Here is a 20180-nt window from a genome sequence, read left to right on the forward strand (position 1 = left end):
TCTCTCTCTCTCTCTCTCTCTCTCTCTCTCTCTCTCTCTCTCTCTCTCTCTCTCTCTCCCACACACACACACACACACACACACACACAGGGTTGTGTGCATACCTATGTTCCGGTCTACTAAACCTGTCTGAGCTAGAGGCTGATAGCCTACTCCCATGTCTTACATCATTATCTATTATGCCCACACAGAAACATTCAAGTATACATTTCGCTAGCCTATATAACCTGTATTTCCACAAATATACTACTTTAGCCTAATGTTCCTCTATGTCGCTATCCAATGCACTGGCAGTATACCCTTGAAAATGAAAACCTGGCACGAGGGCAACTAATATGCTACTACGCGGATGGATGAATAGATGGATGGCTGGCTGCACGTTAACAATGTAACGTTGTTGCTGTGGACCGGATGCTTCATGCCAGGCATCAGGCATCCGAGCAACAGCAGGTGCGCTGTGGCCAGAACGGTTCAGGCTACCCTTCAGACCAATTAGTAGTCTACTTACTTTCAGTGATCTTCTGTAACCCAAGTACATCCTCAGGCGATATTACGGGGTTTCTTAGCAACTCGTCTTCCGATGTAACCGGGACCCCAGCATCTGTCGAGTTGCAGCCTTTCTTCACTTTCATGGCCACGAGCGGTTTGGGTTGCGACTGGCGGGAACTAGGGCTTCTGCTGCTGCTGTCGAGATCTCCGCTGCCACGGTTCGTATTATTAGTAACCGCTTTCTTCGCACTGGCGTTAGGTGCGTCCTGGCTATTACACTCTGTGCTGGTACAAGAATAGCTCATTCTCCGTGCCTCCTCCCCCTCCCGATCTGGTGAAGATACAAATCAGTCTCTCTCCCTCCCTCACCCAAGGCTCAACGGCTCTCTCACTCGGTATGTAATTTAAATCCTTAAAGTTCTTTAAACCCGTCTGTCCGTGACTGCTTGTGTGCGGCGGCTGAATAGCCCTTGCTCTTGGAGCGCGCGTGTGGTGGTGGCGGGGGTTTACTGACTTCAGAACGTAGAGAGAGGAAGGAAGGATGTGGTGGGTCGTCTGCGCTCATACGAAAGCATCATAAACCGTTCATGAAAATACATATAAACTCAAATGATAGCAGGATATTCTCACATAAACGGAGTCCTTTCACCCTACATGCATCTCTGCGGTGGCCAACTAGCGCATGGACATGCGCATCCGCATTGAACAGCCTATGTATGACTCATTCAATTGTTACTGTAACTTCTCATCAATTTATGACATGATCATTACATGACTCCCAGAAACTGTAAAAATGGCCACTTGGCCAGTGTAGGTCATGTCAAGCAGTTGTCCCTTTTAATCAGCTCACATCCATGACTATTCACGTGTACATATGCAATTTACATGTTTGCAGATATTTTGCCATTACTGATCATATCTGAAGGAATCAGCGATTCAGACAGCATTTTGGACACATTCGTACCAAAATTCTGTGAATAATTTAACATCCTTATATACCTTATCTGGCACAAGTGCCAGACGTGGTTGTGTATTCTACATCACTATGAACATTTTAAGATATTTCAGGGCATATTACAATTATATTTCATACAGTTATGGTCCTGCAAAATGTTATGATAAGACCACATTGAGTTGTTTGGTAGCCATATTGGAAAAGAGCTTCTGTGGGGCTAGTGAATTATGTGATGGCCCTATAGCTACAAATCTTTTTTTAAACCCTGTTCTACCGTGTGCCTCTATCACCAAAGTTACAATCCAAAAACGTAGCTGCCACATTACATGGAATTATATGACTAAACGTCCAACATTCTAATGTCAATGGCACAATATGGGCGATTTTTAAACAATAGTTGCAGCTGATGCTTTCAAAGTTGGTTATATTATACAGTACCAGTCAAAAGTGTGGACACACCTACTCATTCAAGGGTTTTTTATTTTTACTCTTTTCTACATTGTAGAATAAGAGTGAAGACATCAAAACTATGAAATAACACATGGAATCATGTAGTAAACAAAAAAGTATATATTTGAGATTCTTCAAAGTAGCAACCTGTAAGGGTGTGTGCTGGTGGCAGGGAAGTCAGGTGCAGGAGATCGAACTTGGTATAAACGGAGCAGTTTAATAAGTGCTAAAAAAACTCAGAAAACCAAAATATACAAAATAATACAAGTGGGTACAAAACCCGTCACACACCAGAACATAACTTGCACAATGCTTACAAACTAACAATCACCGACAAGGACAATGAGGGGGAACAGAGGGTTAAATACACAACATGTAATGAATGAGATTGAAACCAGGTGTGATACAAGACAAGACAAAACCAAAGGAAAATTAAAAGAGGATCAGCGATGGCTAGAAGGTCGGCGACTTCGACCGCCGAAAGCCGCCCAAACAAGGAGAGGGACCAACTTTGGCGGAAGTCGTAACAGTACTCCCCCCCTGACGAGCGGCTCCAGCAGCGCGTCGACACCGGCCTCGGGGACGACCAGGAGGGCGAGGCGCAGGGCGATCCGGACGAAGACGGTGGAACTCCTGCAGCATAGATGGGTCCAACACGTCCTCGACCGGAACCCAGCACCTCTCCTCCAGACCGTACCCCTCCCACTCCACGAGATACTGAAGGCCCGTCGCCTCGAATCCAGTATGGAGCGAACGGAGTACGCCGGGGCCCCCCCGATGTCCAGAGGGGGCGGAGGAACCTCCCGCACCTCAGACTCCTGGAGCGGGCCAGCCACCACCGGCCTGAGGAGAGACAAATGGAACGAGGAGTTAATACGGTAATCGGGTGGAAGCTGTAACCTATAACAAACCTTGTTCACTCTCTTCAGGACTTTAAATGGCCCCACAACCCGCGGACCCAGCTTCCGGCAGGGCAGGTGGAGGGGCAGGTTTCGGGTCGAGAGCCAGACCCGGTCCGTCTCACTGCGGTGGCGATCTGCATTAACCTTCTGGCGCGTCACGGCCTGCTGAAGGTGGACACGGAGGGCTTCCCATGTCTCCTCCGCGCGCCTGAACCAGTCGTCCACCGCAGGAACCTCGGTCTGACCCTGATGCCAAGGCGCCAGAACAGGCTGGTACCCTAGTACACACTGGAAGGGAGAGATGTTAGTGGAGGAGTGGCGGAGCGAGTTCTGTGCCATCTCGGCCCAGGGCACGAACTCCGCCCACTCCCCCGGCCGGTCCTGGCAATGGGACCATAAGAAACCTGCCCACATCCTGGTTCACTCTCTCCACCTGCCCATTACTCTCAGGGTGAAAACCTGAAGTAAAGCTGATCGAGACCCCAGACTTTCCATGAACGCCTTCCAGACCCTAGACATGAACTGGGGACTCCGATCAGGCACTATATCCTCAGGCACCCCGTAGTGCCGTAAGACGTGTGTAAATAAGGCCTCCGCAGTTTGTAGGGCCGTAGCGAGAACGGGCAGAGGGAGGAGACGACAGGACTTAGAGAAACGATCCACAACGACCAGGATCGCGGTGTTACCCTGTGAGAGTGGAAGAACAGTCAGAAAATCCACCGACAGGTGCGACCAAGGCCGCTGTGGAACATAACTTGCACGATGCTTACAAGCAAACAATCACCGACAAGGACATTGAGGGGGAACAGAGGGTTAAATATACAACATGTAATGAATAGGATTGAAACCAGGTGTGATACAAGACAAGACAAAACCAAAGGAAAATGAAAAGAGGATCAGCGATGGCTAGAAGGTCGGTGACTTCGACCACCGAACGCCGCCCGAACAAGGAGAGGGACCAACTTCGGCGGACGTCGTGACACAACCTTTTGCCTTGATGACAGCTTTGCACACTCTTGGCATTCTCTCAACCAGCTTCATGAGGTTGTCACCTGGAATGCATTTCAATTAACAGGTGTGCCTTGTTAAAAGTTAATTTGTGGAATTTCTTTCCTTCTTAATGCGTTTGAGCCAATCAGTTGTGTTGTGACAAGGTAGGGGGGTATACAGAAGATAGCCCTATTTTGTAAAAAAAAAACAAGTCCATATTATGGCAAGAACAGCTCAAATAAGCAAAGAGAAATGACAGTCCATCATTACTTTAAGACATGGAGGTCAGTCAATCCGGAAAATTTCAAGAATTTGAAACGTTTCTTCAAGTACAGTCGCAAAAACCATCAAGCGCTATGATGAAACTGGCTCTCATGAGGATTGCCACAGGAAAGGAAGAGCCAGAGTTACCTCTGCTGCCGAAAATAAATTAGAGTTAACTGCACCTCAGATTGCAGCCCAAATAAATGTTTCACAGAGTTCAAGAAACAGACACATCTAGGGCCTCCCGGTTGGCGCAGTAGTCTAGGGCACTGCATCGCAGCGCTAGCTGTGCCACCAGAGACTCTGGGTTCGCGCCCAGGCTCTGTCGCAGCCGGCCGCGACCGGGAGGTCCGTGGGGCGACGCACAATTGGCCTAGCGTCGTCCGGGTTAGGGAGGGTTTGGCCGGTAGGGATATCCTTGTCTCATTGCTGCGCACCAGCGACTCCTGGGGCGGGCCGGGCGCAGTGCGCGCTAACCAAGGCAGCTAGGTGCACGGTGTTTCCTCCGACACATTGGTGCGGCTGGCTTCCGGGTTGGAGGCGCACTGTGTTAAGAAGCAGTGCGGCTTGGTTGGGTTGTGTTTCGGAGGACGCATGGCTTTCGACCTTCGTCTCTCCCGAGCCCGTACGGGAGTTGTAGCGATGAGACAAGATAGTAATTACTAACAATTGGATACCATGAAAATTGGGGAGAAAAGGGGGGGGGGGGGAAAAGAAAGAAACAGACACATCTCAAAATCAACTGTTCAGAGGAGACTGCATGAATCAGGCCTTCATGGTCTAATTGCTGCAAAGAAACTACTGCTAAAGGACACCAATAAGAAGAGATGAGCAATGGGCATTAGACCGGTGGACATCTGTCTTTTGGTTTGATGAGTCCAAATTTTTGATTTTTAGTTCCAACCGCCGTGTCTTTGTGAGACGCAGAGTAGGTGAATGGATGATCTCTACATGTGTGGTTACTACCGTGAAGCATGGAGGAGGAGGTGTGATGTTGTGGGGGTGCTTTGCTGGTGGCACTGTCTGTGATTTTTTTTGAATTCAAGGCACACTTAACCAGCATGGCTACCACAGCATTCTGTAGCGATACGCAATCAAATCAAATGTTATTTGTCACATACACATGGTTAGCAGATGTTAATGCGAGTGTAGCGAAATGCTTGTACTTCTAGTTCCGACCATACAGTAATATCTAACAAGTAATCTAACCTAACAATTTCACAACAACTACCTTATACACACAAGTGTAAAGGAATGAATAAGAATATGTACATAAAAATATATGAATGAGCGATGGCCGAACGGCATAGGCAAGATGCAGTAGATGGTATAGAGAACAGAATATACATTTGAGATGAGTAATGTAGGGTATGTAAACATTATATAATGTGGAATTGTTTAAAGTGGCTAGTGATACATTTATTACATCAATTTTTCATTATTAAAGTGGCTAGAGATGAGTCAGTATGTTGGCAGCAGCCACTCAATGTTAGTGATGGCTGTTTAACAATCCCATCTGGTTTGCGCTTAGTGGGACTATCATTTGTTTTTCAACAGGACAGTGGCCCAAAACACAGCTCCAGGCTGTGTAAGGGTTATTTGACCAAGGAGAGTGATGGAGCAGTACATCAGATGACCTGGCCTCCACAATCACCCGACCTCAACCCAATTGAGATGGTTTGGGATGAGTTAGACCGCATCGTGAAGGAAAAGCAGCCAACAAGTGCTCAGCATATGTGGGAACTTCTTCAAGACTGTTGGAAAAACATTCCTTATGAAGCTGGATGAGAGAATGCCAAGAGTGTGCAAACCTCAGTGGTGTAAAGTACTTAAGTAAAAATACTTTAAAGTACTACTTAAGTAATTTTTTGGGGTATCTGTACTTTACTATTTATATTTTTGACTACTTTTACTTCTACTTCACTACATTCCTTAAGAATATATTGTATTTTTTACTCCATACATTTTCCTTGACACCCAAAAGTACTTGATACATTTTGAATGCTTAGCAGGACAGGGGAAATAGTCAAATTCACGTCAACCGAACATCCCTGGTCTTCCCTACTGCCTCTGATCTGGCGGACTCACTAAACACACATTCTTTGTTTGCAAATGATGTTGGAGTGTGCCCCTGGCTTTCCGTAAATAAATAAAAAACAAGAAAATGGTGCCATTTGGTCTGATTAATATAAGGAATTAGAAATTATTTATACTTTTACTTTTGATACTTAAGTATATTTAAAACCAAATACTTTTAGACTTTTACTCAAGTAGAATTTTACTGGGGGACTTTTACTCAAGTATGACAGTTGGATACCTTTTCCACCACTGCCAAAGCTGTCATCAAGGCAAATGGTGGCTACTTTGAAGAACGTAAAATATATAATATATTTGTTTAACACTTTTTTGGTTACTACATGATTCCATATGTGTTATTCCATAGTTTTGATGTCTTCACTATTATTCTACAATGTAGAAAATAAATAAATAAAAACCCTTGAATGAGTAGGTGTATCCAAACTTTTGACTGGTACTGTATATCATTTGAAAGGTAATTTCATGATCTTTCAGAACCACCTGTCAAACAAAGTTTAAAATGTATCAGGGTTTCTGATTTAAAGCCATTTATACAGGTAATTTTGATATGTACCCTAGAGGTCAGAGATCAAAGTTCTGTTGACCTGAACTTTCTGAACATGTGTCTGATGTATAACTGTGAATCTAAGCTTTCCATGGATATATGATTAAAGGGTATAAGCGAGAAATAACTTGTTGCATATTGACATTGTTTGTCATAGGGTAAATTCCCTATGAAAAAACATTGGGATGGAGGGATGAAAGAAAGAGTGATAACACACAGAAAGCTACCATTGCTGCACTGCTATCACACATTTTCCAACATTAGGGACATAGACTTAAAAATGTAAAAAAATCACTCTGACATCGGCCCAAGTGATCCCCCGACAGTCCAAATTTGGGGGTCTGGCTCATGGACTATTTGTTGGATTGCATGAACATGATATGGTTACAATTTGTCACTGTTGATGTTGATGCAGGATTGCCTTTGTGAGGATATCCATATTATGTGGAATAATGTTTTGAATGTTCAGCATAACTTATATGAAAACGTGGGACAAACACCACAGGTAATCATACAACACACAAGAGAACAAAAAGTCAAACAAGTAACTTGACATGAGCCACTGATTGCATTTCCAGCACTGAGGTTAGGAATCTTCATTCATTTTTTTATTTTATTGGAAAGTTGCTTTCCAGATGCCAGCATCCCTGAGAAATATATAGTGTATATAACAAAATTCCTCAGCAACCCCATCATTAAGAGGGGGGAGGGGTCTCCCAAAAGGTCAGCATGTCTAGAAAAACACTACCAGGTAGTCTACAGCAGCCTGTCTCCCAATCATGCCCCCTAGCTCACTTCCTCCTTCAGACAGCCTCACTGCCCTAGACTGAGTGGGTCATGGGCATAGCATCACTGCCCTAGATTGAGTGGGTCATGGGCATAGCTTTGAAGCCTTGAAGGTAGAATGTCATTGGGGAAATTATGGTTGAGGTGCAATCCCTAGACTAGAATGTGGCCTTGGGGGAGAGTACATGGGGAAACAGTGCCTCCCGTGGATGATTGAGCTCACTGCAGGGCATGGACAGAGCACAGAGAGCTGGCAGCTGTCCATCATAGCTTAGGGACGAGTGAGAGCAGTATGTAGTATCTCTGCTCGCTAAAATCATTCACAGATCGCAGGAGGGTAGAGCATTGTAATGAACAAGCTTATTCGGCATCATTAGGTATATAGCTAAGAAACACATAAGCAACTAAGATGTATAAAATAAATTGGGTTTGCAGATATGGAAACAAACTAGTGAACACAAACTAATGAAGTTATATAACTTATTAAAATCTTTGTTAACTAATTCCCTTTCTCCAATTAAAATCCCCATCATAAATATCATAAATATTCTCATGCTATAATTCCATCAGGTCTTGGAACAGAGAGTACAGCTATCACTTTCACCAGTATTATTATATTCAGGCATTGTGGAAGTCAGCTGCAGGTGAACTGCAGTAGGAACTTTTGCCCATTAGGTGGCACTGTCTTCATTCAAGGATTGTGCATCACAGTACACACACCCTGAATGTTGCTACTTGTAAAAGTGATTGAGGTGGAGCCAGTGATGTACGCTGTTAGCTTATGTTGGCTGTGTGGAGTTCCAAGATGGAGCTCCAGACCCAGGGATGGTTAGCTCCAGGGCAAGCCAGGCCCCTTCCCCTCTGTCCTGCTGGCCCATGACCCGTCACCTTCCTGGCCCCTTCTAGACGGTCCACTCAAAGCAGCCTCTGCGATGTGTCTGCATGTCCCTCACTCTACGGATGGACTGGATCTGGGGATGGTGGGCGCCCCACTCGTTCCAGTGCTTGAAGACACCGCACTCGAACACGTACTGGTAGCCACGGTAACCGGGGTACTGGTAGCCAACCCAACTGTCATCCAGAGAAACAGACAGATAATGAGTGAGAGAAATGGAAGTTAACATCTTAAATCAAATGGATGTGTAGATGGATGGATTGATTGATAAGTTAATATGCCAACTCACGTTCCACCAGTGACCTGGATACTGGCCACACGGTCCTGGAAGCCGTAGGACCACAGACTGGGGATATCCTCATCACACACCTCCATCTTACGGCCCTCAAAGTTATTACACTCAAACAGGCAGATCTTGTGGTCCTGGGTGTCCTGTAGGCATAGAGGGACAGAGGGAGGGATATCAGCAATAGAGTTTACCCCCTATTCACCCACATCCCTCAGACAAGGAGGGGAAGCCAGTTAGACTAGAGTATCCATGTAGTGGATGGATGGATAGACTAACCATGCGAACGGGCCTGACGGACATGAAGCGGTCACACCTGTAGCTGTTGCTCCAGGTATCCCAGCGGGGGTACTCTCCCTTCTCCAGCATGAACATTTCTCCACTCAGGTTCTGCTGCTCATAGCCCACCCAGCTGTATGGGGACATTATAAAAGTGTTACAGCACAACTATAACACACTTATAATGAATTAACACAACTCTTATGATCAGAAGCCTTGAGGCTAGGTACAGCTAAGTGATTAGAAGGTTCCTAGGTGACATCATGTTAGATGTCACATGTTCATCGCAAAAGTCATGTATCATTGGAAATTGCATGTTGTAAATTAACTATGTATCAGGTGTCTCATTGGACTAAGATAACGTTAGTATTAGTAGGTTTTATTGGTTTCTCTCAGTCATAGACTGAATTGTAAACCAATTTACAATCATAACATCAATCACATAATTATCAAATAGTTCAGGATTGTACTATCAAAACACTTAATATAATATAATAAAAGGTAAAAATATGTAATATATACAAAACAACAATACTACGACAACAAGGTTTGGGGTGGCAGCTTTAGAAAAGGCATCTTCAGAGTTCTTAGGAAGGCATTTCTAAGGCCCTGGGCTATATGGTGTGTGTATTGATCAGTTTAGTGAAGTATGGAATGGGAGAGTTCTGATAGCGGCCTGTGTGTGTTATGGGAGTGTTCAGTTTGTGGCTGTTGCGGGTTGCCTGTCCAGTAATCTGAGGTCTGGTAGGGGGGAGCCAGTCTGCAAACTGGGAGTTCTGTGGGGATTTAGCAAATGTCAGGCAGATCTGCTCCCGTCTGCTGTCGAAGGACATGATTCTGAGGGTTTTGAGGGCTTCCCAGTAGCTGGTGTACGACCCGCTCAGAATTATTCTGCAAGCTTTCTTCTGGACATGCTCCAGCTGACAACTTCACTCTAATGGCTCGAATAATATGAATCCCTATGAATGTATTTTTTAATCTTCTATGTAAACAGATGAAGTTAGATATGACGTACGGTCCACACTCCACCCTGATGGAGCCGATCCTCTCAAAGTTCTTCTCACACAGGTTACGGCACTCAGTGATGCACTCCATCATACGACCCTGGAAGTTCTCAAACTCAAACAGGTACATCTGTAAAGATAGCGAATACCACAGTATGGTAATTTACCGTAATAAGCTATAATATAATACTGTTAATGATTTGATATGGAGATCTTTGATCAAGATGCCGGTCTTGGGCATTTAAAACAACTGGAAATGCTGTATCTTCGCTAGAGATTATTAGTTATGGTAAGTAGTTTGTTAAAAAAAGTGTGTTGACCTACTTTGTGGGCACGCAGCCCCATGGCTGGGTGGCTCCCAATGCTGCCCTGGGCTCCGGAGTGGGACATGGTTGAATCTGTGGCCAAACAGGAAGAGAGGGAGGAAGAGAAATAAAGAGGGAGAGAGGTTAAAGCCTAGCCTCTTGGAAAAACAGCTTCCTTTGACCTTCATATTGTGACACTCATTTTAGTCATTTAGCAGACATTCTTATCCAGGGCAACTAGGGTTAAGTGCTTTGCTCAAGGGAACATCAACAGATTTTTTCACCTCGTTGGCTCAGAGATTCAAACCAGCGAACTTTTAGTTAATGGCCCAACACCCTTAACCACTAAGCTATCTGCAGCCCATGCCCCAGCTGTGTATCTATTCAACAGGCCCCTGGCCCGTCAAGAGTCATATCTGTTCAGCTAAATAGATAAAAGAATGTTTCCCACAGGTTTCATATACAAAAGAGAAAAAAAGACCAACAGTAGTTCATGTTCAACTCAATGACTATAAACAGATTTCAATATTCGTCTTTTGGCAAAACTCCATATCAAAACCCACTTATCCACCCAAACTATTAATGAGAACATAATCTACTTGTATCTAGTCACTCGAGGTCTTAATCTAGACTGGTTTATAGGCTTTTTCCTCTATCATTAACTCTACCCCAAAACACACCTTTTGATGTTGAAGCCTGTTCTAAGAGACTTGCCTGTGCAATTTACCCCCACTAAATATTCCATAAAGAGCAATTCCTCTGTGAAAAAATAAAATCTCTAAAAATCTTTTTTAAACAACATGCTCAAACATATTTCTTACAATTACTAAATTCAGTGACACTGAGCACACTTTCATCTGCCAGATGCAGGTAGGCCTGTCATGTAGTATTACTGAGCTGAGAGAAGATCACAGTCAAACATGGGCTCATCTCTCTCACCGCCATTTCCCATTAAATGAACCACGGAACAGACAGAACGTCAAAGTAATGCAAAACATCACTCTCTTGATATAAGACAAAGAACATCCCAGAGTTAATTGAAGTCAAAAGCTTCAATTTGACAGTCCTTGATTTAGGTAATGGGACGAAGAGACCACACCTTTGCCCCCCATCTCTCTCGCTCACAACCCCCTTCCCTGAGCGTGAATCTCACCAAGTGGCTGGTTGTCAGGTACAAGGGAGGAACGGACGTCCAGAAAGATAAGCCTATGAGTTGAAATCATGCCCCCAGAGTAGGGATATATATACATTTACATCCCCATGCCGCCTATTGGGCCGGGATCCCACCTCGTCATTGGATGAGCAGGGTTCTCTTTGCTTGATCTCCACTAAGCCATGCTGAGTCGGCTGCTCGCTTTGTTGTCCTGTGCTGTGTGGTGGATCTCTCGCTGTCTCGCTCTCTCTAGCAGAGCAAGCAATGTGCTGACCTATTGTGTGTAGTGCGAATAGGCGGGCCGGCTACTGTTCAGTTGGAACTGGCACGCAGGGAGGCAGGTATGCACACACAGTTTGGTGTTTGCTAGGTTTTGTTTTCTGCTATAGCATATAGACACCTCAACGGACAGTAGTGTCTGTCAGACTGCCAACATCTAGTATAGTGAGAGGAACACAGCAAAAGGACTTGGCACCCATGTCATTTTACAATACAAGAATGGTTTACAGTGAAACAGTCAGAACATGACATAGCTAGATATTCTCTGCCTGGCCTAAGTGGAAATCATCAGGTACAGTTGGGTGAAGAAAGCAGTTTTGTAAAGCATGTTTGGTACAGGTGTCACATTATATAGTACATCATGTCAAAGATAAAGGGGGCGATCAAGTGGATTAGGATAGAAATAGTGCTTATTGATAATGGTGCTTAATATACTCTACAAGTCTAAGCTGTTGGGAGGGGGGGGGGGGGGGATTCTACTAAGCTAACATATGGAATTGTTTTAAGATGATCAAATCATGGATCATTTAGCTATTTGATTTTGAAATGTAGGACACTTAGGTAGAAAAAACATATTTACTACTATAGCCCATAGAAATGCATTGAATAACACCTTCATAAATGGCAACAAAGACAGTCCAAAAAATAAATAATAAGGATTTGAAGTGTCTGTCCTATATCTAGGAGACATAAGAAAGCGCAGGATAAAAAAAATAAAAAAAAGAATAATATATATTTAACCATCTCCATACTTCCATTCATTTGTATGGGTTACCTTCAGATGAGTCCCGTGACACTTATGGAGTCATATTAGTTTGTAGCCTAAATGGTTCAGATGCTATGGTCATTTGTGAGAAGACCGATTTTCGGGATGTCACATGGTCTGACAAACACCGCTGTAGCTCGGCCGCCTTCCACCGCAGATGCGGAGGATTGAGATGCAGCCCATGCGGTTCAACTCTACCATTGAAATCGTGATTGTGCCTCTGTCATCAAAAGGGAGGGGTTCGGTATGAAATACACTCCGTTCTAGATGTGCTGGGTGGTACCACCTCAAGGCTTACTATAAAAGCAGGTGAGAGCGTACCTTATGTGGCAATGGTCTTGTAAGCAACCTGGTCTCAAAGCATTTCGTATTATTTTGTATGTAAATCCGGGACACTCCATTTAGTATGATATGTTATGTTTCGTATGGTATCTATTCATTTGTGGATGTCCATTACCTGTTTCAAATCAAAATCAAATTTTATTGGTCACATACAGTACACATGGTTAGCAGATGTTATTGCGAGTGTAGCGAAATGCTTGTGCTTCTAGTTCCAACAGTGCAGCAATATCTAACAATTTCACAACAAATACCTAATACACACAAATCTAAGTAAGTTATGGAATAAGAATATATATATGGATGTCAGAGCGGCATAGGCTAAGATGCAGTAGATAGTATAGAATACAGTATATACATTATTAAAGTGACTAGTGTTCCATTTACTAAAGTGGCCAATGATTTCAAGTCTGTATGTAGGCAGCAGCCTCTCTGTGCTAGTGATGGCTGTTTAACAGTCTGATGGCCTTGAGATAGAAGCTGTTTTTCAGTCTAGCTTTAATGCACCTGTACTGACCTCGCCTTCTGGGTGGAAGCAGGGTGAACAGGCAGTGGCTCGGGTGGTTGTTCTCCTTGATGATCTTTTTGGCCTTCCTGTGACATCAGGTTCTGTAGGTGTCCTGGAGGGCAGGTAGTCTGCCCCCGGTGATGCGTTGTGCAGACCGCACCACCCTATGGAGAGTCCTGATATGATACGAATTGCAATTCATATTATATTTTACGAATATGTTACAAATTTGCAAAACGTATGATATGTTACAAATTCTAGCTAGGTAGCTAGATGGCTGGCTGCTAACATTATCTAGGCTAGGGGTTAGGGTTAAAGTTAGGGTTAAGTTTAGGAGTTAGGTTAAAGGGTTAGGAGAAGGGTTAAGGTTAGGGGAAGGGTTAGCTAACCATCTAAGCAGTTGCAAAGTAGCTAAAAAGTAGTAAGCAGTTGAAAAGTTGCTAATTAGCTAAAATGCTAAAGTTGCACCCTGACCAACCACCCTACTTTCATTTTGCCTTAAGTAACCATTGGTCTTATGTAACCATACCAAACGTACCATATCATACTAATGTTACATCTAGTCTATGAGACCAGGCTGTGGTAAGTGGAGTGTGTCAATATTTGCATGATGCTTCCTTGACTAGACCACTGACATTAAACAAAATTCAAAAGGCAGTAAGTTACATTTCCTTCGGGAATTCAAAATTACACCGCAAGTTGCAATAGATGTCAGGAACTCTGCACCTTACCACTGTGAGCTAACTGTCCAGAGGAGTGTTTGCTCTAGATGCACAATCTTATTATCAGAGCGTGCCAATGGACTTCTGGTAAGTATGCTTTAGTGAGAAAGTGTTGGGATCAGGTACAACTACCCCCCCACCCAAATGTATATTTATGAAAAATTCCCCCCAGCCACAACGTCTCACCTGAATGTATTTTGTTTTAAATTTGAAGGGGTTGAGCTGTAACGGCTGTTGGAAGGAGAGGACCAAGGTGCAGCGCGGTACGTGTCCATATTTATTTAATGAACACTGAAATAACAAAAATAACAACGTGAACGACCGAAACAGTTCTGGCTGGTGCAGACACACAACAGAAAACAACTACCCACAAAACACAGGTGGGATGACCTAAGTATGGTTCTCAATCAGAGACCACACTCGGGCCAAACACATAGAATTATAAAACATAGAACAAAAACATAGAATGCCCACCCCAACTCACGCCCTGAACAAACCAAAATAGAGACATAACAAAGGAACTAAGGTCAGGGCGTGACATGGGCAAAGGATGAAATTTGGGTTGAGAGTTACCCTTTAAGGAAAATGTTCTCGTTTAGTATTTCTCCAGTAGGTTTCCTCAAGGAGAAAGCCTGCACTTCTATGTCAAAGATAATAAAACAAAAATACTATAGTAGTGTCTGCAAGAACACTACAGTAAATACTACAGTCAGCAAAAACACTACAGTACATATTATGGTATACTACAATCCGCAAAAAACACTACATTAAGTACTGTAGTATACTGTATACTACAGTTTTTATACTGTAGTTAACTGTAAAATACTTGCCTAGTTAAAAGGCAATTTTTTTTTTGAAATACTTCACTATACTACAGTATTCACTGTACTGTTTTGTCCACAAAAAAACTACAGTGAATGGAGCCAGCAGCATAACACCCTGCATCCCACTTCTGGCTTAAATCTCAATCTCAGGGTTGGTCCTGGATGGGAGACCAGATGCTGCTGGAAGTGGTGTTTGTAGGGCCAGTAGGAGACACCTTCTTCTGGTCAAAAAATAAATCATTTCCCCAAGGCAGTGATTGGGGACATTGCTCTGTGTAGGGTGCTGTCTTTCAGATGCAACGTGAAATGGGTGTCCTGGCTCTCTGTGGTCGCTAAAGATCCCATGGCACTTATTGTATGAGTAGGGATGTTAACCCTGGTGTCCTGACTAAATTCCCAATCTGACCATCATGGCCACCTAATCATCCCCAGCTTCTAATTGGCTCATTGATCTCCCCAATTGTCATCTAAGAAACACATTTTTAAATGGTTAGAATTTTGGTACATCCTCTTTCTGACGTGTGTCTCTATCTTTTCTCTCAACAGCATATACATTAACTACTGCAATCATGTCGTGGGTTAGGGGTTGGGCTATGACCAGGACTGGGTGTAGTCTATGTCTGTATAATCATGGGGTCCGGACGCTTGTCCAGGGGCTTGTGTTAATCGGCACTGGGCACGGTGCCCTGCGTCCAGACCAGTACACCAGCACACCATGGTAGGCGGGGGAGAGCCTAAAGCCCTGTGGCTCAGTATGGAACAATGGAGGGCCCAGCAATGTGCTGACTCCTACCCCGTCCCACAGGCCTGGGCTCCATTTACCACCACTGTGTATAAATAGGCCCGTTTACTCAGGGGTCAGGACATCGTTTTGTGGAGCCCCCCTTGAGCGCTACACAGCAATTTTTTGGGGTAGGTCAGGTAAGCCCTCCATCTTTAGACCGTTCAGCCTTTTGCCAGCATTGTTGTCCATTTACATTGTCCATTGTCCTGTTTTTTTCCTTTGCTGTTTTCTGCTGAGCCTTGGGAATGTATAGAAAGGGTCATACGCACACACACATTCTCTAAATGGACACGCCAATCGTCATCATAGTCAACATCATACATGACGCCATCAACAGCACAGTTTACTTTACAACACTCAGGGTGTGACAATGGCATGACTTACAGGCACATGACACAATGGTTCACAATGTAGAATTTATAACAACTAATAAAGAAAAACATAATTATCACATATCATTCAGAAATGTGGATGGATGCTTTGCATTGTACCATTTTATTTGTGGTATTACATACCAACGGTAGATACCAGGCCTATGTATTAGAGAGGATTTTTCCCAGTATTATACTATAGTATTTGCACTTCTCTGTTTGTATCCATTTTCTGCTTTGTATCATCGCTCTGGCTTTAGCTAGCTGTTTTTGTATCGTCGCTCCTCTCTTTAGCTAGCTGTTTTTGTATCGTCGCTCCTCTCTTTAGCTAGCTGTTTTTGTGGTGTGCATCTCCTCCCTCAGCCCTATGTGCATTGTATTATCATCAGCAACAGCCAGGGCAGTGCTTTGTTTGGGCTTGTCATGAGTCTCTTGCATAGATTCTCTAGTTCCAGCCACATTAGCATAACCATTACATTAATATATTTGGGCATTAGCTGCTGGGCACAGACTGATGCAAGAGCTAGAGCTGAGTGGAGATGAGGTCCATTTGGGGTTTAGTCAGGTCTACCCTGGTCTCCCTGTAAGGCCAAACAGAAATGTGACTGCGTGACTGTCTGTGACTGTGTGCTTTCTGCACTGCAGGTCAATTATTACTGAGATATCAAACATGGCGCTGACTACTCCTAACCCAGTGGGACCATGGAAGGTGAGTCAGTGTTAGGTACACCACGTTTCCACAACCCTTTCCATTTTTCCTTAACAGACGTAAGAGGAGAAAGGAAAGCTTTGCACACGGAAGTGCATTCTCTAGCAGAGACACTGGTTGTGTTAAAAACAGTAAAAAAATATATATTTTTAAAAACAGCAATAGCGGGTCGGGCAGATTACAAATATGCACTATATCCTCTGTCCTAGATCACTGTCTACGACCAGGAGAACTTCCAGGGAAAGCGTATGGAGTTCACTGCTTCCTGCCAGAACATCATGGAGTGTGGTGTGGACAACATCCGCTCCCTGAAGGTCGAGTGTGGAGCGTAAGTCAGCCAGCCCCCCAAAACACATGTACATACTGTAGGATATTTATCTCCCTGACAGGTTACACATTATCCTTCAAGCCATTGCACAGGCAACAATTTCTAAGGGATACTGATAGACACATACTGTATCATGGACACATGACAAAGTCTTTGCCCCACCTTTGCAACTATCCACATGCACTGTATATCTCTATACCTCTGTATCTCCATGTCTTGCTATTCATCACTATGTCTCGCTATTCATCTCTATGTCTCTCTATCACTTTGTATCTATCCGACTTTCCATGTTTCCCTCGCTCTGTCTCTCTGTGTATGTGTAGCTGGGTAGGGTACGAGCACTCCAGCTTCTCCGGGCAGCAGTTTGTGTTGGAGCGTGGAGAGTACCCTCGCTGGGAGTCCTGGAGCGGCAGCAACGCCTACCACATCGAAAGGTTGATGTCCTTCCGCCCAGTCTGCTCTGCTGTGAGTGTACTATCCAAGCCTACTTCCTGTTCCTGTTCCTGCCAGACTAGACAGACACTCTCCTCTGTGGACTATGTTCCAATATCCATTGTAGAATTCCACTTAGAATGCCCAATACATTCACATAGTAAGCTAGTACCGATATTGGAACAGAAGCCTGGGTTCTGGCCTCAGTCCATGTCTCTGGCTCTTGTGAGTGACACTGACAGAGTCTGGCTCTACTCAGTATTACAGACACTGACATTATTACATTTAACAGATAAAAGTAGCTGTCCTTGATAGCCTCTACCAGCATTATTGAAAGTACTAAATGACAAAGTGAATAAAACACAGTATTACAAAGATTTCATACTTTCATTCATAGTTCTACACAGTATATCTTTCGTAAATAGTTTGGAGTGAAACAGGTTGAATGTAACCTGACATTGCCTACTCCTCTCTCTGAACTGCACAGAACCATAAGGAGTCCAAGATTGTGGTGTTCGAAAGGGAGAACTTCATTGGCAAGCAGTGGGAGATGAACGATGACTACCCCTCCCTGCAGGCCATGGGCTGGGGCAACAACGAGATCGGATCCATGCAGGTCCAGAGTGGAGCGTAAGTAGTAGGAGTAGAAATCCTGGCTTCCTTTTTCACACTACAGAAGACTATGCTCATAACAAATCAGAAATAGAGGAATCAGGCCTCCCCAGTGGCGCAGCGGTCCATGGCACTGCATCTACAGACCCGGGTTCATTCCTGGGTTGTCCCATAGGATGGCGCACAATTGGCCCAGCTATGTCAGGGTTAGCGGTGGGTTTGGCCGGAGGGGCTTTACTTGGCTCATCGTGCTCTAGCAACTTCTTGTGGTGGGTCGGGTGCCTGCAGGCTGACCCCAGTCGCCAGTTGAACGGTGTTTCCTCCAACACATTGGTGCGGCTGGCTTCCGGGTTAAGTGGGCGGGTGTTCAGGAGCGGGGTTAGGTGGGTCATGTTTTGGGGGACGCATGACTCCACCTTCGCCTCTCCCGAGCCCGTTGGGGAGTTTCAGCGATGAGACAAGATCGAATTTGGGGAGAAAAATACAAAACTTGGACAAACTGCTAAAAAGGTTTAAGGTGCAGTAAGAATAAAATCCATTGTAATAACTATATAATTAAAATCCATTGTAATAACTATATAAACTGTGAGAGCATAATCCTTTCTGTAATAGATCATAATATAACTAAGCAAAAAACTTTCAGAACTGAAATGATTATTTATCTAAATGAGTGTCCTGTGACCTTACTGACCTCTCTTTGCCAAATGTGTTCAAGGGACACTATGGTGAAAAATTTGAAAGAAATAGCTATTATATGGTGTCCCTGGATATTATACAGAGACTAACATGTACTGTAGAGGCCAACTCTTTCTGATCTGCAAGTGCCTAGACTCTGAACATCATGAGGGGCCACAGTGGCTGGGGGGCAAGCATAGAGAAAATGTTTCAGTTTTAAAGTAAGTTTGCTGCAACTCTACTCATTTTGCCATGTGGTGGAGAGAAATATTTGCAGGTTTTAATATGATATCTGATGATCAATGGGGAGCCACTGGTCGGTAATTCAACGATGATTTCTGCAAGTTTAGATAGCTGGCTAGACTAATTTACCAATCTGAAAAATGTTTGCTGACATGGGCTAATTGAGTGACTGTCATAAGAAGAAAAAAAACTGCTTATGTACAACCAAATTTTGAAATTGCACCTTTAGTATTTAATTTTTTTTTGTGGAACTTGATCTCCGGACCTACAAAAGTGGCCGCCAGTTGCCGATCCCTGCTCTACAGGGTAAGGGCTGGGGCTTGTTTCCTGGTATTTTCTCACTTCACCCACTTCCTCTCCATCTCCTCTTTAGCTGGGTGTGCTACCAGTTCCCCGGTTACCGTGGCTACCAGTACATCATGGAGTGCGACCGTCATGGCGGAGAGTACAAACACTACAGGGAGTGGGGCTCCCACGCTCAGACCTTCCAGGTCCAGTCTCTGCGTCGCATCCAGCAGTAAGAGCGTCCACAGCCTCCTCCCTCTTTCACCCCTCCTCTTCCTCCTTTCCCCTCATCCCTCCTTCGCCCTATCATTCCAAGCTTGACCAGTAGTCCTGTTAAACCTCCAAGACCGACGGCTCCTGAAGCTTCTGGTGCTCCACAGCGACAAACCTGTTTCCAGCACTTTTGTTTTGTTACATCGCCAAAAGAAGAAAAACGAGAGAACGAAAGAATAAGATAGAAAAGTGACATATGCATCCCACATCAAGCGGAGTGAAGGGTCTCGGGTGATGTGGTGGTACAACCCAGGCTTTGATGCTGTTCTTCAGTGTTGTCACAGGGAATTCACAGCCACAGTGATCAATAAAGACAAAATTAGCAAAAAAATAAACAGCGATACAAGTCTGCTATTAACCTGCTCAAGTGTCTTTACTCTTTTCACTGTCTTCTCTTGCATCTCTTCTCAGCCCTTTCCTCTGTAGGCGACTACTTTCTAATGAAGGCTTCACTATCTGTAATAGAAGTTAGTAGAGTATGTCAATATGCACCGGCCTACCATACAAAAGGGCTATAATCTACTGGTTCATGTTCAGCATCAGGTTTCCGGTCACTATAAAACGGGTCAAACTGGGCTGGAGTTACACCACAGCATTCCACCACTTCTAGGCCTACCCTTACAAGCCTACA

At 44.2% G+C, this 20180-nt stretch overlaps 2 protein-coding genes across 8 annotated transcripts; one reads left to right on the forward strand and one right to left on the reverse strand.

Moving 5' to 3' along the window:
• The first annotated feature begins 396 nt into the window (after nucleotides 1-396).
• Nucleotides 397-19911, forward strand: LOC139547972 (beta-crystallin A1-2). 6 transcript variants are annotated; one of them, XM_071357226.1, is made up of 7 exons: nucleotides 614-707; nucleotides 14228-14276; nucleotides 16638-16701; nucleotides 16911-17029; nucleotides 17353-17494; nucleotides 17949-18091; nucleotides 19365-19911. In XM_071357226.1, exons 3-7 carry the CDS (start codon nucleotides 16663-16665, stop codon nucleotides 19510-19512), a joined length of 591 nt encoding a protein of 196 aa, XP_071213327.1. In that variant the 5' UTR covers nucleotides 614-707; nucleotides 14228-14276; nucleotides 16638-16662; the 3' UTR covers nucleotides 19513-19911. The 6 variants fall into 6 exon arrangements, with proteins under 6 accessions (XP_071213322.1, XP_071213327.1, XP_071213325.1 ...); XM_071357224.1 differs by having other exon boundaries at nucleotides 617-884; XM_071357221.1 differs by lacking the exon at nucleotides 14228-14276 and having other exon boundaries at nucleotides 397-707.
• LOC139547971 (beta-crystallin B1-like) lies at nucleotides 7822-11507 on the reverse strand. 2 transcript variants are annotated; one of them, XM_071357219.1, is made up of 6 exons: nucleotides 11400-11507; nucleotides 10266-10339; nucleotides 9953-10071; nucleotides 8938-9070; nucleotides 8662-8804; nucleotides 7822-8548 (listed from the first exon to the last, which is right to left on the reverse strand). In XM_071357219.1, exons 1-6 carry the CDS (start codon nucleotides 11494-11496, stop codon nucleotides 8380-8382), a joined length of 735 nt encoding a protein of 244 aa, XP_071213320.1. In that variant the 5' UTR covers nucleotides 11497-11507; the 3' UTR covers nucleotides 7822-8379. The 2 variants fall into 2 exon arrangements, with proteins under 2 accessions (XP_071213320.1, XP_071213321.1); XM_071357220.1 differs by having other exon boundaries at nucleotides 11346-11435.
• Nucleotides 19912-20180: the final 269 nt, after the last annotated feature.

Source organism: Salvelinus alpinus, chromosome 21 (genome assembly GCF_045679555.1).
Source record: "Salvelinus alpinus chromosome 21, SLU_Salpinus.1, whole genome shotgun sequence".
Taxonomy (NCBI): Eukaryota; Metazoa; Chordata; class Actinopteri; order Salmoniformes; family Salmonidae; genus Salvelinus; species Salvelinus alpinus.